Here is a 13014-nt window from a genome sequence, read left to right as displayed (position 1 = left end):
TAACACTAGAGAGAGGCTTCACCAAAGCTTTGGACAGATTCCCACAATGCTATTTCTCCTTTTGCTACCATGCAATTTCAGTTGTTTGCCATCTGCTGCTATGTCCAAGCTTTGCTTTTAACAGACCAGTGCAAATACTAGAAAAATGATATTTGCACTAGCATGCCAACAGCCAAATCCTCCATGAATTAGCAGATGCACGTAGCCAAGTGACCCCAGATAGAAGCAACTGTACAGACAAGACTTTTCCTGCAATTGCCAGGTACACAGAAGTTAGGGTCAGTACACATGCCATTTATAAGGCCATAATTTATGTAGAAGTACCCTGAGTGAGAACTCTTTAATATGCTTTGTTGAAGTGTATGTTTGACATGTTTCACCTTTGATGCTTGCTAAAATGGCAATGGTTCAAAAAAACAACAACATGGAAGGGATAAAATGGGGACAATGTGTAAAAATAACTTTAATCATCCAAAGAAATCTGAAATCACTGTTCTCTAGTCATTTTGTGAAATGTTTATTGATAACTCTTCCAAAAAGAGATACAGGTAGTCCTCATTTAATGACTGCCTCAGACAGCAACTGTTCACAGTTACAGTGGCAATGAAAAAGTAACTTTACAACAATTCCTCGCATTTATGACTTTTGCAGGTCTGTAAACCAAAGGAAAGCTAAAGTAAGATCATAAGAACAGTTGCAGTTTCACTTTACAACTACTTCACTTAATGGCTAAGTTGCCAAACCAATTGTGGTCACTAAATGAGGACTATCCCTAGTTACTTCTACAATATATAAAAGTTTTATGATGAAGAAAAGACAGATAAGAAAATTAGCTAATTGAATATCCCTCAGCTAAAATGTCAAATGTACAAACTAAACATTTTTCAGCTGTAAAGTATGCTTCTCACCTTAAGAGAAGCAGTCAATTTTGTTGATTTTTGAAAGCACCAAACATACATTTGTATTTCCTTTTTTTAAGTTAAAATTCTAAACAGAAATAGTTTATTGCTGCTATTTATTACAGTGGTAAATAGTACCACAGGATATTTCCTGATTGCATATTTTAAATCTTGCATGCTATGTTGAAAATAAGTAAAGACTCCTTCCAGTAGACTTCAATTTCTGACACCCATATAGTTTTCTTGGCAAAAATGTGGAAATGGTTTTCCAACCCCTTCTACCAGGTCATTTTTTAAAAACTTCCCAATATAACCTATTGGAAAGTTTCCCTGTAGACCTCCAACCAAGTACTAACCAGGCCTGATCCTGCCTCTCTCAGACAAGGCCAGCTACTTGCTGAAAATATGTGCAATCACAAGGAGGCAGAGCACATTTTGAAAAAAATATAAGCTTGGAAAACTTCATGGTGACATATTGGACACTATCCAATCAGCACCGTACCTTATCTATGAGAATATAACTTCTAGATTCACAACCCCGAGTGCCCATCCAGAAAAGGCCCATTGTCACTTTATCTTGGAACTTTATAAGTATTAAACTATAAACCAATACCCTATACTATAGAGGATGTAGGAATTATCCTAGGAGACAAGAGGTAGCTTAAGTCATGAATAAAATTATCAAAATATAGACAAGAGCTTAAGCTAATTCAGTGTTTGGGGAAATCATAGCAGGAATTTCTAGTCATGTGTGGATAACATAATAATCAAACATATAACACATGCTTTGATGGGACCAAGCAATAAACATTATAGTATTCATAGCATATAGATCCCTAATCACTCTGACGCCAAGATTAATTTTATAAGCCAAGGGTATATGTGCTTGATAAGCACAGATCAGGTTAAACATCTGAAGGAAGTAAAAGCTAGGCTTAGCATAAGAGACATAACTTTTAAGTTAAAAAAAATATTCTTACTATTTTATGGTACATATATTTTTTATAACAACATACCGCAATAATAGTTTAACACAACTAATCTGATTAGATCTCTTTCTTCTCCCTGCAAAACACTATGCAAAGTAAGCATAGTGTTGGTATAGAAAATTGCTTACTGTGCCTACACATCACTTTCCACAGGAAAAGGCTGTCATACTGTCATAGCCTACTTTCACTGTGAAATACAGGTTGAATTTTCAGGCCTCTTTTGAAAGTAAGCTATTCAATTTGTTGGGCAACACAAATCTAGCTACCTGCTCCAGCAACTACATTACACCACAGTGTGATTGGGACACAGGTTGCTATTGACTTTATTTCATGGAACCATCAAACTCTTGCAAGCAAACAGATCTGGCAACAGCTCTTTTTCCCAGATGACGCCTGGTTGTAGAAGCAAGAACAGAGAGTAAGGGGATGGAGAGAAAAAGTGTGCCTCTGTGTGTCTGCCCCCCCCAAAAAAGAGTGTCAAAAAGAGGGAGTTTTGGTGGCCCCAACCTCATCTTTGCTCTGGCCAGTCCATTACATACTTTAGCCCCATCCACCAGTGACATGTGATATGGAACTCAAAAGATTACTCTGTAAGATTAATAATGCTATCAACAAGAAAGCAATTTGCCCACTGTATTTTACCACTTTAATATGCTGGACTAGATGGAAGAACATATTAGAAGTCCTATACATTTTATCATTAGTATTTTATGTCTGTGTATCTTTGTGTGTATTCATTTATTTAAATTCCAGAACATAAATGCATAAAAATACTTTATACTTCTGATCTGCTTAATAGAGTACTGAATGTCAGCTGTTCTCCAAAATTAACATTTTTCACCGTTTTCCTATTGTAGATGCTTCAACTATTGATCTGAGGAATTAGACCTGAGAATTTGGACATACATTTTGCATGCATACAAAATTTCTGTGCTGATGCACAGAATTCATTGCATGAAAAGACTAGTTGGTTTTATTTTAAGTTACTTCACATCACTTCCACTAACTAATAACAGCATAATCAGTTTGTGAACAAATAAGGGAGGGGCCTTCTAGATGAGGTCTAATACAATAATTATGATAATTGGAACTGAATCTTAAACTCAACAACTCTAGAGGACACAAACCTAAAGCTAATGGAATGTGGTGGGTGAGTTAAATACTGTAGACTGAATACACAATATGCATATACACAAAAACACATTTCTTCCATACCCTTCTGCCAAGAATCTGGTTGATAGCTGCACTTTCTTTCAGAGTACATTCTGCTACAACATTCGCTCTCATCTCTTTCATGTATAACATGAAAGCGTTCAGAGGTTTCTTAATGTGAGGTCTTTTGGGCTCTTGTTCTTTCCTCTGTTCATGCTGAGGCTTCCTAAAGGTAACAGAACATATAGAAGAGTACAATTGATATCATGGTCAGCTTTAAAGGATATTTTATACTGCATTTCAGGTGATCAACAGATTTCTCCCCCATTTCTAAATAGAAATGTTTCCTAGGTTATTTCAGTGTTCAGGCATATAGAAAAAGAAAGAGGAAAGCAAAAAATAACCTCTCATCCCCAATTGGCACTCTTTCCCTCTGTTATTTGTTAAGGAGTCTTAGAGCTCCTTAACAGTGCCATACACAAATATTTCCAGATTTATCAGACTTTCTATAGCTATATGATATACTACACACAAAGCAGCACAAGCCTTTTTAAGAGCAAAGTAATTTGTGGATAAACTAATAATTATCAATGCAAGAATCAACACCCAGAAGGTTATTGAGGAGCAGAATTTCCTGTAATATAAGAATTAAAACAAAACCTAATAATTTGAAGATAAATGATGCTTCCATCCAACCCATTTAAAAGGTATAAAATGTGCCTGTCAAATGGCAAATCCAAAGATGGAACAGTGATAGGCTTACCTACTTTAGAAAGAATATCCATATTTCTCTTCCACAAAATATGGAAGGTGAAAAAGAGAGTTCAAGTCCCCAAAATACTGTACATATAAGAATAAATCAGGGGATTGTTGTCATTCAAAACAGATTTATCTCTACCTATTACCAGGTCAAAAGCAATCTAGTTTTGGTGTTATTTGGCAGTTTTTACGTATACAATGACCCATGTCTATGTTAATCCACAACATTTAATTTTTTAAAAATTATATATAATTTGTATTTAATTGTGCTTTTTATATAAAATACCTATTTTTCCTTGAAGTATGATATGTCTAAACTACATACCTTTGCTAGGCTAATCATAAGAGCCACTTAGAATTGGGAATATGGAAATTAAAGAGATTCTACAAGTATCACCTACCTCCAAAAGAAAAATATTTCTAGTTATGCAAATGTTGTTATGTCTGTGAGTCTGTGTGAGATAAGTTTTGATAAGCCATCATCCATCTCCCAGTGCACATCTAGACTAGATCATATTAAAATCAGAACATAATAAGTTTTCATTGACTTGATACTAAATTAGTTACTTCTGTGTAAACAGCTTCAATATTCGAGGTAGTGACACCTGAAAGTACTAAATGCTATATTCATACTTGGGCACATATCCAACACTTTATTTTAGTGAAAAGCAGGAAAAAAGCCCTTCATCTATCTTGCTATGTCTACTTGGTTCCCAGTCACTGCAGATTAAGGATTGTTAAAAGACTTGGAAAAGTCCAACTCACACATGCATTAGGTCACTGTCTGTATGCGGATGCTCTTGTTTGACTTGAGGTGTTACAATTGCTGGATGAGGGATTCCAGTTGTGTGGGGTCCTGGAGGACCTGGGATCATATGATGTGAAAACCTACAAAAAATGGAAAAGGGCAAGTCTTCTTCACATTGGGATTCAAGCACAGTACTGAACAATTATATGAATCATGAGAAAGCCTAGGAAGAAATCTTTCATACTGGGCTAGCAGCAAAAGTGTTAGGATTCCTATTTCTGACAGCTAAGACATGGACCAAATAGACAGGATTATTTTTGTCCTTTAACCCTGGAGAAATGCTGCAGCAGAAATCTTGCATTATATGCAAAGAAATTTAATGCCTTCAATAATTCTAAAAACATATAGGACACATGGTTCTAATTTCATCCTAGTCCCATAAAAAAATTTTTTTTCACATAAATGTGACATTAAAGTTACCCACCACCAGCAAACAAAAGGAGGAACGATCATGCAGGAAAAAATGAGATTGAAAAATTTGCATTTCCTTGAGAAGCTACGGCTTTCCAATCGTATGATCTAAATCCCAGAATCAATCTACTCAAGCACTATATCTTGTCACTATGATATGTGACTCACTCATGAGGCACATGATACACTCATAACTCATCTTTCTGAGTCTATTGTCCTCCAATGTTCTGTCTCTTTCCATCTGGCTGCTTTTATAACTGATCTTTTAAGAGACTGCGTATGTGCACTTCAGCCTTGTGGCATTGTATTGGTGTGTTGCCTAAATGTATATAGGGACACAGCCTGTCTGTCTTAAAAGTAGAGAATGCACACTCTTCTAAGCACCATGAAGGAGTGGGAAGCTTCTGTGAGGAAGAAAAACCTTATCTCATTATGAAAGTCACACTTTCCAAAAGAACATGTTATGTGCTGTAATTATAGTTCTTTGAGTAGTCATGTGTGAATGCACACACAAGAATTATACACTTGCATTTACAGACATGCTTGGCAGGAGCCCTGCTCCTGCATACCACAAACCTTGGCATGGTTCCCACCAAACCCTTTCAGTTTTTAAAGCCACCACAACAGTTCCAATACTGAGAGTGCCTGAGACCAAATGATAGAGGGCAAGTTATGAGAATGTACAGGCGGCATTCAAAGAACTGCAGTTACAGTTAATTCTTTACGATGGTCTCCATGTGTCACACATATGGTTGACTGGCAAGCATGTTCTGTGAACAGGTGTCTGGGCATTCTAAGGCTGTTGAAGAGACTAGTGCCCTTGCAAAGGGCAGTGCATCTTTCTGGGAGCACAGGTCTAGTCTACAGAGACACAAATGAAGGCCTGAGCACACAACAGGGGAATATTGCAGAGGAAAGCTGTCAAAGTTGCTATCACTCTTGTGGGAAGAGCCTTGATTGGAAGGGAGCCAGCTCCCAACAAACCTTAATTATTGTTTCTATTTGGAGAAATGCTGGGACCAATACCACACCCTTTAGATGGGCCTTGGAAGGCCAGGAATAAATGATGGTCCCAATGCAAATGACACATAACAGACATCCATAGAATGAAGCATCATTTCTTGTAGTGTTGAAGACTTGGAGGAAAAGGCAGGCAGTATGTTTTGATTCAAATGGAAGACTGAAATCGACTTTGGAGGGAAGTAAGGTGAAATACTACTTTATCTGTTTGAAAAATAAGGAAGCAAGGATCTTTTTATAAGATGCATAGTTCTCCTGCTAACTTCAATGGGAGGAGGTGAAACAGGAAGATAGCCATATGAGTACAGTTGCATTAATGTAGAGAGAAGGAGAGGGTCCAGGATGGAAGTAGTCTCTCTTCCAGAGAAGAAAGATGTGCTAGAGCTTTTATGAAATACAGAGTATAAACTGGATAATTTTTCAATAGCAAAAATGGTGGTAATGGAATTGGAGAACAGAAACTTGAGCAGACAACAGAAGGTTTAGTCTTCTTTTTCGTCTTAGCCTTGGTGGAATTGAGCACTGAAAGCCTCTTAAAAACCCTTAAACCCTTTATGAACATTTTCTTAAGTGCAAATATTAGCTAAATATCAAACAGTGGAGAATTCAACTGATCTCTCAAAGGAATGAGGGAGCCACCAGAACAATACTGCCATCATGGTAGGAGGCTTGGAGGAAGATGAGGAGCCTACAATAGCTTCAGAGTCTGCCACCCTTAATGCTTGCTCCCAGATGGTGATTCACAGACAAGAATAAATAGTGTGATGAGCTTGTTTAACTGTTTAATAATGCCTGGTGGTGTTTACATATGTCTACTGTGTAACTTTCACCAAGGCAAACAAACCCATCTGAGGGGAAAAATGTGTTCCTACAATGCTGGCAGTTGTGAAATAGGGCCCTTAAGATCATAAAGTTGAAGGCCAGCTGCCTGTGATGAGAGGTTATGAAGTCTCGATGCACAATTTTAAGGAGTTTTGAAGAAGAGCTGAGATAAGTTTAAATAAAATTAGGAGGAAGAAAGGGGAAAAAAACTATATTGGACAAACACAAGGACTATCTGTTCAGATATGAAAGTGCTGATGCTGTGGTAGTTGAAAACAAACTGAAAGGATTTAGTGGGAGACGTTCCTAGTTATCCAGTATGGTGTGTGTGCATGTGGGCCTGTCTCTCTCAACAAACAATTCTGTAAGATCTAAAAGTTTCCAAAGTGGACTCTGCAGGGGTACAAATCATGTGCGTGAATCACACTCTACAATAAATAAATGTTGCTAGAATGCTCCAGTTTATATTCTGGGCTGCCTTGAAGGTTAGGGCCGAGGACAAGACATCAGAATATTTTGTTTGCAACATGCAAGTATGAAAATATTGAACTGCGAGCTGCCACAATATTAATTCTTACATCCGCTGCTATGCAGATTTGCATGATTGCATCCAATCAAAGTACTTAGAAGAAAATATAATAGCAGGAACTTGGAATTGCAGTGCTGTAGGTAATGAAATACAGGTTTTCTCCCTTCTCACACATTTAAAGCACTACATACTGGTATGTGTCTTTTAAAGCAAAGTAGATACTGCTTTGGGGCAAATGCCACCACAGCTTATACCTTACACCGAAAAGGATTTCCAGCACAGACCCTATCCTATGCTATCTCTTCACTTTTTTATAAAAAAAAATTCCAGTAAATATTAAATAGCTTTCCACAATTCCAGCAGAACTTTCTGCACTTCATAATAGTGAGGCCGTTCAAATTATTACCAGCTTACCAACAGACAATTCTGCTAATATTATAAAAAGCTAGGGGAGATACATAATTTGAATTGATAAAATAAATAATGGTCCAAAGTTTCAAAGATCATCATGGTGGTAGTGGTGGTGGTGAACCAATTACTCTTTATTTGGCCAAAGTTAGTTAATTAGTTAGTTAGTTAGTTATCTATCTATCTATCTATCTATCTATCTATCTATCTATCTATCTATCAGTTGTATTTATATAGCCGCCCATCTCACACAAGGTGACAAAGTTAGCTTTCTCCTGTCTGATGTTGTCCAGACATGCTGGATTTCAGCTCTTATATTGATGAGGACTGCATCCTATGCATGTCAATAGACGGCTAATTGGCAGAATGTGGACAACAGTGTGATGGTTTGCAAAGTAGTCTCTAGTTTAGACATCCTAATTTGCACAGAATAAGGTTAACAGGCTTGGGGTAAAACTGAGTATGAGTGGTAAAACAAGAAAAGATACTGTCAGGAATGAAGAGGTGCTAAATTAATGAGGACTGAATAAAAGGGATTGGCAGCATCAAAGAAAGAAAGTACCTGGTGGGATTGTTGAGATCCTCAGAAGGAATGATGAGAAATTTAAAGAACAATGGTGGAAACAAGGATTATTATTTTTTTTTTTTACAAGGATAGAAAGGTATGGAGAAGTACAATGAATAATGCTGGTATAAATTAGGTTTAGCTATTTTTCTTTATCTTATGCTTTTACTTTCTTTAGCTTACTATTTCTTACTTCTTTTCTGCACCATGCATAATATTGCCTACCCCAAAAGAGAATATCGGAATGGGTATGTGTGTACTGACTAGAGTTGAAATCCAATATATCAGGAGAGTACAACATTAGGGAACCCTGATTTAGCTACTAATCTGTTAAGGCCAAACTACAACTGAACTACCTTAACTGTTAAACATGAAAATAGTGTCCTTGGATTTCCTTGGTCTCATCTAGTCCTTTTATGCTTCCTATATAAAAATAAATTGATAGCCTGACATGTTTAATTAATTTAAAAAAAAAACTTGTACAGAAAAAAGCGTAAGGTGATAAAAAGCATATTAGAAAAACTTTTATTGAGCTTGGCCCAATTGTAAATGGGAGGAAATAAAAACAGTGATTAAATTACAAAAAGCACATGGATCCCATACACCCAGCCAACAAATGTGTTAAATTGTTTTTACTTGTTTGTTGCATTTTATTGATATAAGATATACAGAAATTTACAGCAACCTTTGGATACATCAAGCATAGCATATAGATCCCATATTTTCATACCACAGAAAGATAAGAGTGATACAAAATTATGCCACCACCAATGCCTAGTTAGTTCTGCCTGCTTGCACTCACAGTTCCTTATTCATACACCAATATAACCATGTCTACACAGCTTCTTTTGCCGTTATTTTAAAATAGTTTTGAGCCTGGAAAGCTTTTTCCCATCCTGCATTCTACAATGAAATAGAACACCGCAGAGGAAGGAAAGGGACTGTAAAGCAAACTGTTAAAAAATGAGAGTTTTATATTTAGTTGTTATATACACAAATATAAAATGGTACAAATGCAGATTGAACCATAGTCATAAATATTGATTTCACTGCATTTGTACTGACACAAATGAGACTCTCTTTGGCTTCAGTAAGATTGCTGTATCACAGATTTACAGCTTAGTTTTTTTTTAATGAGCAAGCTGTATATACACAGTATTATACACATACATGTGCAAACACACAAATGCAGATTAGCTAATAGGAGGAGAGAAGCAAGCAAAGGCAGTCACCAGGACTCAAGCAGGATAGCGAATTGCCCCTCCATGTCCAGCATTTACTCCTGAGCCAGTCATTCCACACCTACACCTACCTTGACATGGAAGTGTCGACTGAAAGTGAGGATGGGAAGGGTTGCCTGAATCCACCTGAGATGGAATATACAGGCTGACCTTGCCTGAGGTCACAGAAGAAAGGAACCCATCAATTATACTGTAATAGAAGTGAATCTGCCTTTTACCAAACACCAGTGAAGTGATAAACCAGCTAGTAACCCAAGTAGCTTGTTCTTCACTTCCTCAGTAAGGGTCATAAACTAGGATTTATTCTTGGTATATAACTGTGATTACTAAAATAGCAGCAAACTGGGGATCCCAGTTTTCATATCGCACTAACCAATGGGTTGTGCCTTCCTGTATTGTTAGCCACTCCCAAGGCAGAAGGAGGAGCCAAATTGGAGCAGTCAAGCAGAGAGAGTCAATAACTTTGCCCATCTCTGGTAAAGGGAAATTCTAAAGAATCCTAGGATACTGGGACATCTAACAAATGCATTAACTATATGCAACACTTTAAGCTACTGTGCCTTTTCCCAGAGAGTGTTGTTGCATACTCTGAAGCATCTTCCTGAAATCAGTTCCAATGTGTTACACAGCCCAAATTCATATTGCTTAAACACAAAATAAAAACCTTGAAAGAAAGTTTAAAACACAAAGAAACTTCTAATATAAATATGCTGGTCTTTGACCATTATAAAGATTTGATTTGATCTAATACAAACTTCTGCTCTTCTGAATAAATATGCCAATAGCTCAAATTGAATGTTTCAAATATTTTGAACGTTTTATGTTTAGTTTATACTGTCTTTTCCTCCACCTTGAATTAATGCAACTTCTGAGTAGAACTTAACACACTTATGTATCAACTTCAGACAGAATAATTGAATTTCCCTTGAAAGAGTACACTCAATTCTATTCAAGCAGAGCTATTGATTGACAGATGTAATGTTTTAAAAAACTGGCATTTTCAAAGCTGCTGGCCCTTTATTATTCTCACCATGACACTCTTCACACTTAAATCAAGTTATATGCATGCATGATAGGCTGGGTCATTGCACATGCACACACCCACACAGACAAAATTCAAGTCTCAATCCTACAGCACATTTTTACCAACAATAAGTAGAACACAAGAGCATTTTGTGTTGTACACCATCCATATTATCAGCATTTTTAGCTTTTTTCTTTGAAAAAATATGTGCACCAGAGAAAGAATTTTAGAAAAAAATCTAAAATTTGGAACTGAATCTACCCCCACACTCCAGAAATCCTTCCCTAGTGTAAAAGTAGCCACAATAATATAAAAGAGCTTGGCGATCAAACTGCTGGCTCTCTTAATTTTCTTACAATTAATTTTTGTTTAAGTATTTTCAGTATTTTATGACATCAGAGACCTGCCATTCACATCCTATAGCAATGGAGGTTTTCTATCTAATGTACTGGCTCTGCCAAAATGACAAGAGTCATTCACAAAATAAAAATCCAACAGAGGTATAGAGACAGGCCATTAGTATCAGTAATACTATTATCTAAAATTTACCACATTTTGGATCACTGCCCTACAATTCTTAATTTTTATTTTCCCTTTTTCCTTCTGTGAAATACACTTTTGATAGCTAATACTGCACCTGATTGACTACTTGGAAGAAACTTTATGAAAGGTAAATTCATTCAGTTGCTATTTTTTCAGCTCAGACCAAACAATGAACACATTTAATACACTGAATGAAATTGGACGTGGCTCCCTTCATGAAGAATGTTGCTGCAAATTTGATACATTTGACACATAGATGATAAATGAGTGCAAAGTGAGCATATGAATCAGGGTTATTTAGTGGTGAAATGGCACTCTGTATGTACTCAGTGGCACTTGTGTATTTTACAAGTCCTTCCAAGGCCTAGAGCAAATAAATGACCTTACCTAATACATATTATCAGACCTCAAGGTATACAAGCTGTATAGTCTGTGAATTGTACAGGGTGTTTCATTCAAGAATGTCACATTGTTCCTAGAATCCAAATTTGTGGGGAAAATGGGTTGCTCTGCAAAGCCAGCTACGTTGCCAAACTTGTTACAATCAATTGTGTTTTGTTATTTAATAATGGGAACATTACATTTGTTTAAAAATGAGTCACTTCTCAAGTCAATAAACCTGCATTTAATTTAACAGAACACAAAATACAAGCATACATACACGTGTATGACTCAGAAGTAGCAGGAAGCTCTTACCAGCCAAGTGGTGGGGTTATCTGCCCAACACTGCCAGGAGATAAGGGATAAAAGGTGGAGAGATCAGGACCTGGAGGATGCCGAGTCATGCCTGTTAAAAAGTACAGAAAGTAAATGATCATTTTAGCTTACACAGTATAAAAATCCCATGATCAAACAGGGAATACAGCCATTTAATCTAAAAATATGTCAAAAGAAAGGTTGAGTCTACAACATAATTAGGTATTTTCCCCAGATAGCGCATGACATAGACTACTTTCATCTACTCTAGCCTTATGTCTTCCAGACTGTTAGTCCTCAACTAGTATCATGGCCAAAATTAAAACTGAGAATTTCATCCAACCCAGAGGATAAATAATACAATCTCAAATCTTTTTTGAATACATACCCTTTAGTATAGGATAGTGACTTGTATTAAGTTCCCATGATAAATAAGTGGTACTCAACTAACTTTGTATTGATCTCAAGTAAGTTGTATTGATCTCAAGTAACTTACTTAGGCTGGATCCAACTCTATGTCTTCAGGAACATTGAAGGATTGAACACCAAAATTGCATCTTTTATGAGAACAGATTAAAAGCCAGCACATCATTCAGTGAAACACCAGTTTCCTAGATACTATCATTTGGGATTAAATTAAATTAATGATACTAGATACCATATTAGCCATTTCTATAACCACGTGACAGAATTTACCAAATTTGGTTAGCTTTCCCAAGCACAAATATTCATAAGGGTTGGAGATCCCCAACTTGATATGATTAATAGTCAAAATGTTTTCTGGCAGCTTAGTATCTATCAAATTTCTTGTGACATAAGTTTTCATAAACCAAATGCATAGTCACCTCAGTAAGTAAATGTGTATGTATATACCCTAGGTACAAAGAGAAGGAGGTGTCCAAAGCAAAGCCAAAAGGTCAAGCACTGCACAAGAAAGTAGATGCATCACAATATTATGCAGAACACAAATCAGAATGAGTGTGACTCACTTGTGACTAGTGGCCACTGATCACAAATAGGCATAGCAAATCAACAGTATAAAATCATGTAAAAGGATAATAGCTTCCTGCAGAAATTTAGCCAAACGCAGGATTTGATGAGTTGAAATTCCAAAAGCTTGGAATTTGATGTTCATCAGTATTACCGAA

At 36.5% G+C, this 13014-nt stretch overlaps 1 protein-coding gene across 2 annotated transcripts in view; it reads right to left on the bottom strand.

Moving 5' to 3' along the window:
- Nucleotides 1-13014, bottom strand: part of LEF1 (lymphoid enhancer binding factor 1) — a 99397-nt gene that overhangs the window by 20664 nt on the left and 65719 nt on the right. For both annotated transcript variants that reach the window (XM_088132989.1, XM_088132988.1), the window contains exons 5-7: nt 11867-11957; nt 4565-4687; nt 3104-3266 (exon numbers count right to left, since the gene is read on the bottom strand). In XM_088132989.1, coding sequence (XP_087989115.1) covers nt 3104-3266; nt 4565-4687; nt 11867-11957 — 377 coding nt within the window. The remainder of the gene's footprint in view (nt 1-3103; nt 3267-4564; nt 4688-11866; nt 11958-13014) is intronic.

Source organism: Python bivittatus, unplaced genomic scaffold (genome assembly GCF_059951505.1).
Source record: "Python bivittatus isolate LINGU-HERP-01145 unplaced genomic scaffold, Pbiv_v1 ctg000070_np1212, whole genome shotgun sequence".
Lineage (NCBI taxonomy): Eukaryota > Metazoa > Chordata > Lepidosauria > Squamata > Pythonidae > Python > Python bivittatus.
This window is presented reverse-complemented; position numbering and strand designations above follow the sequence as displayed.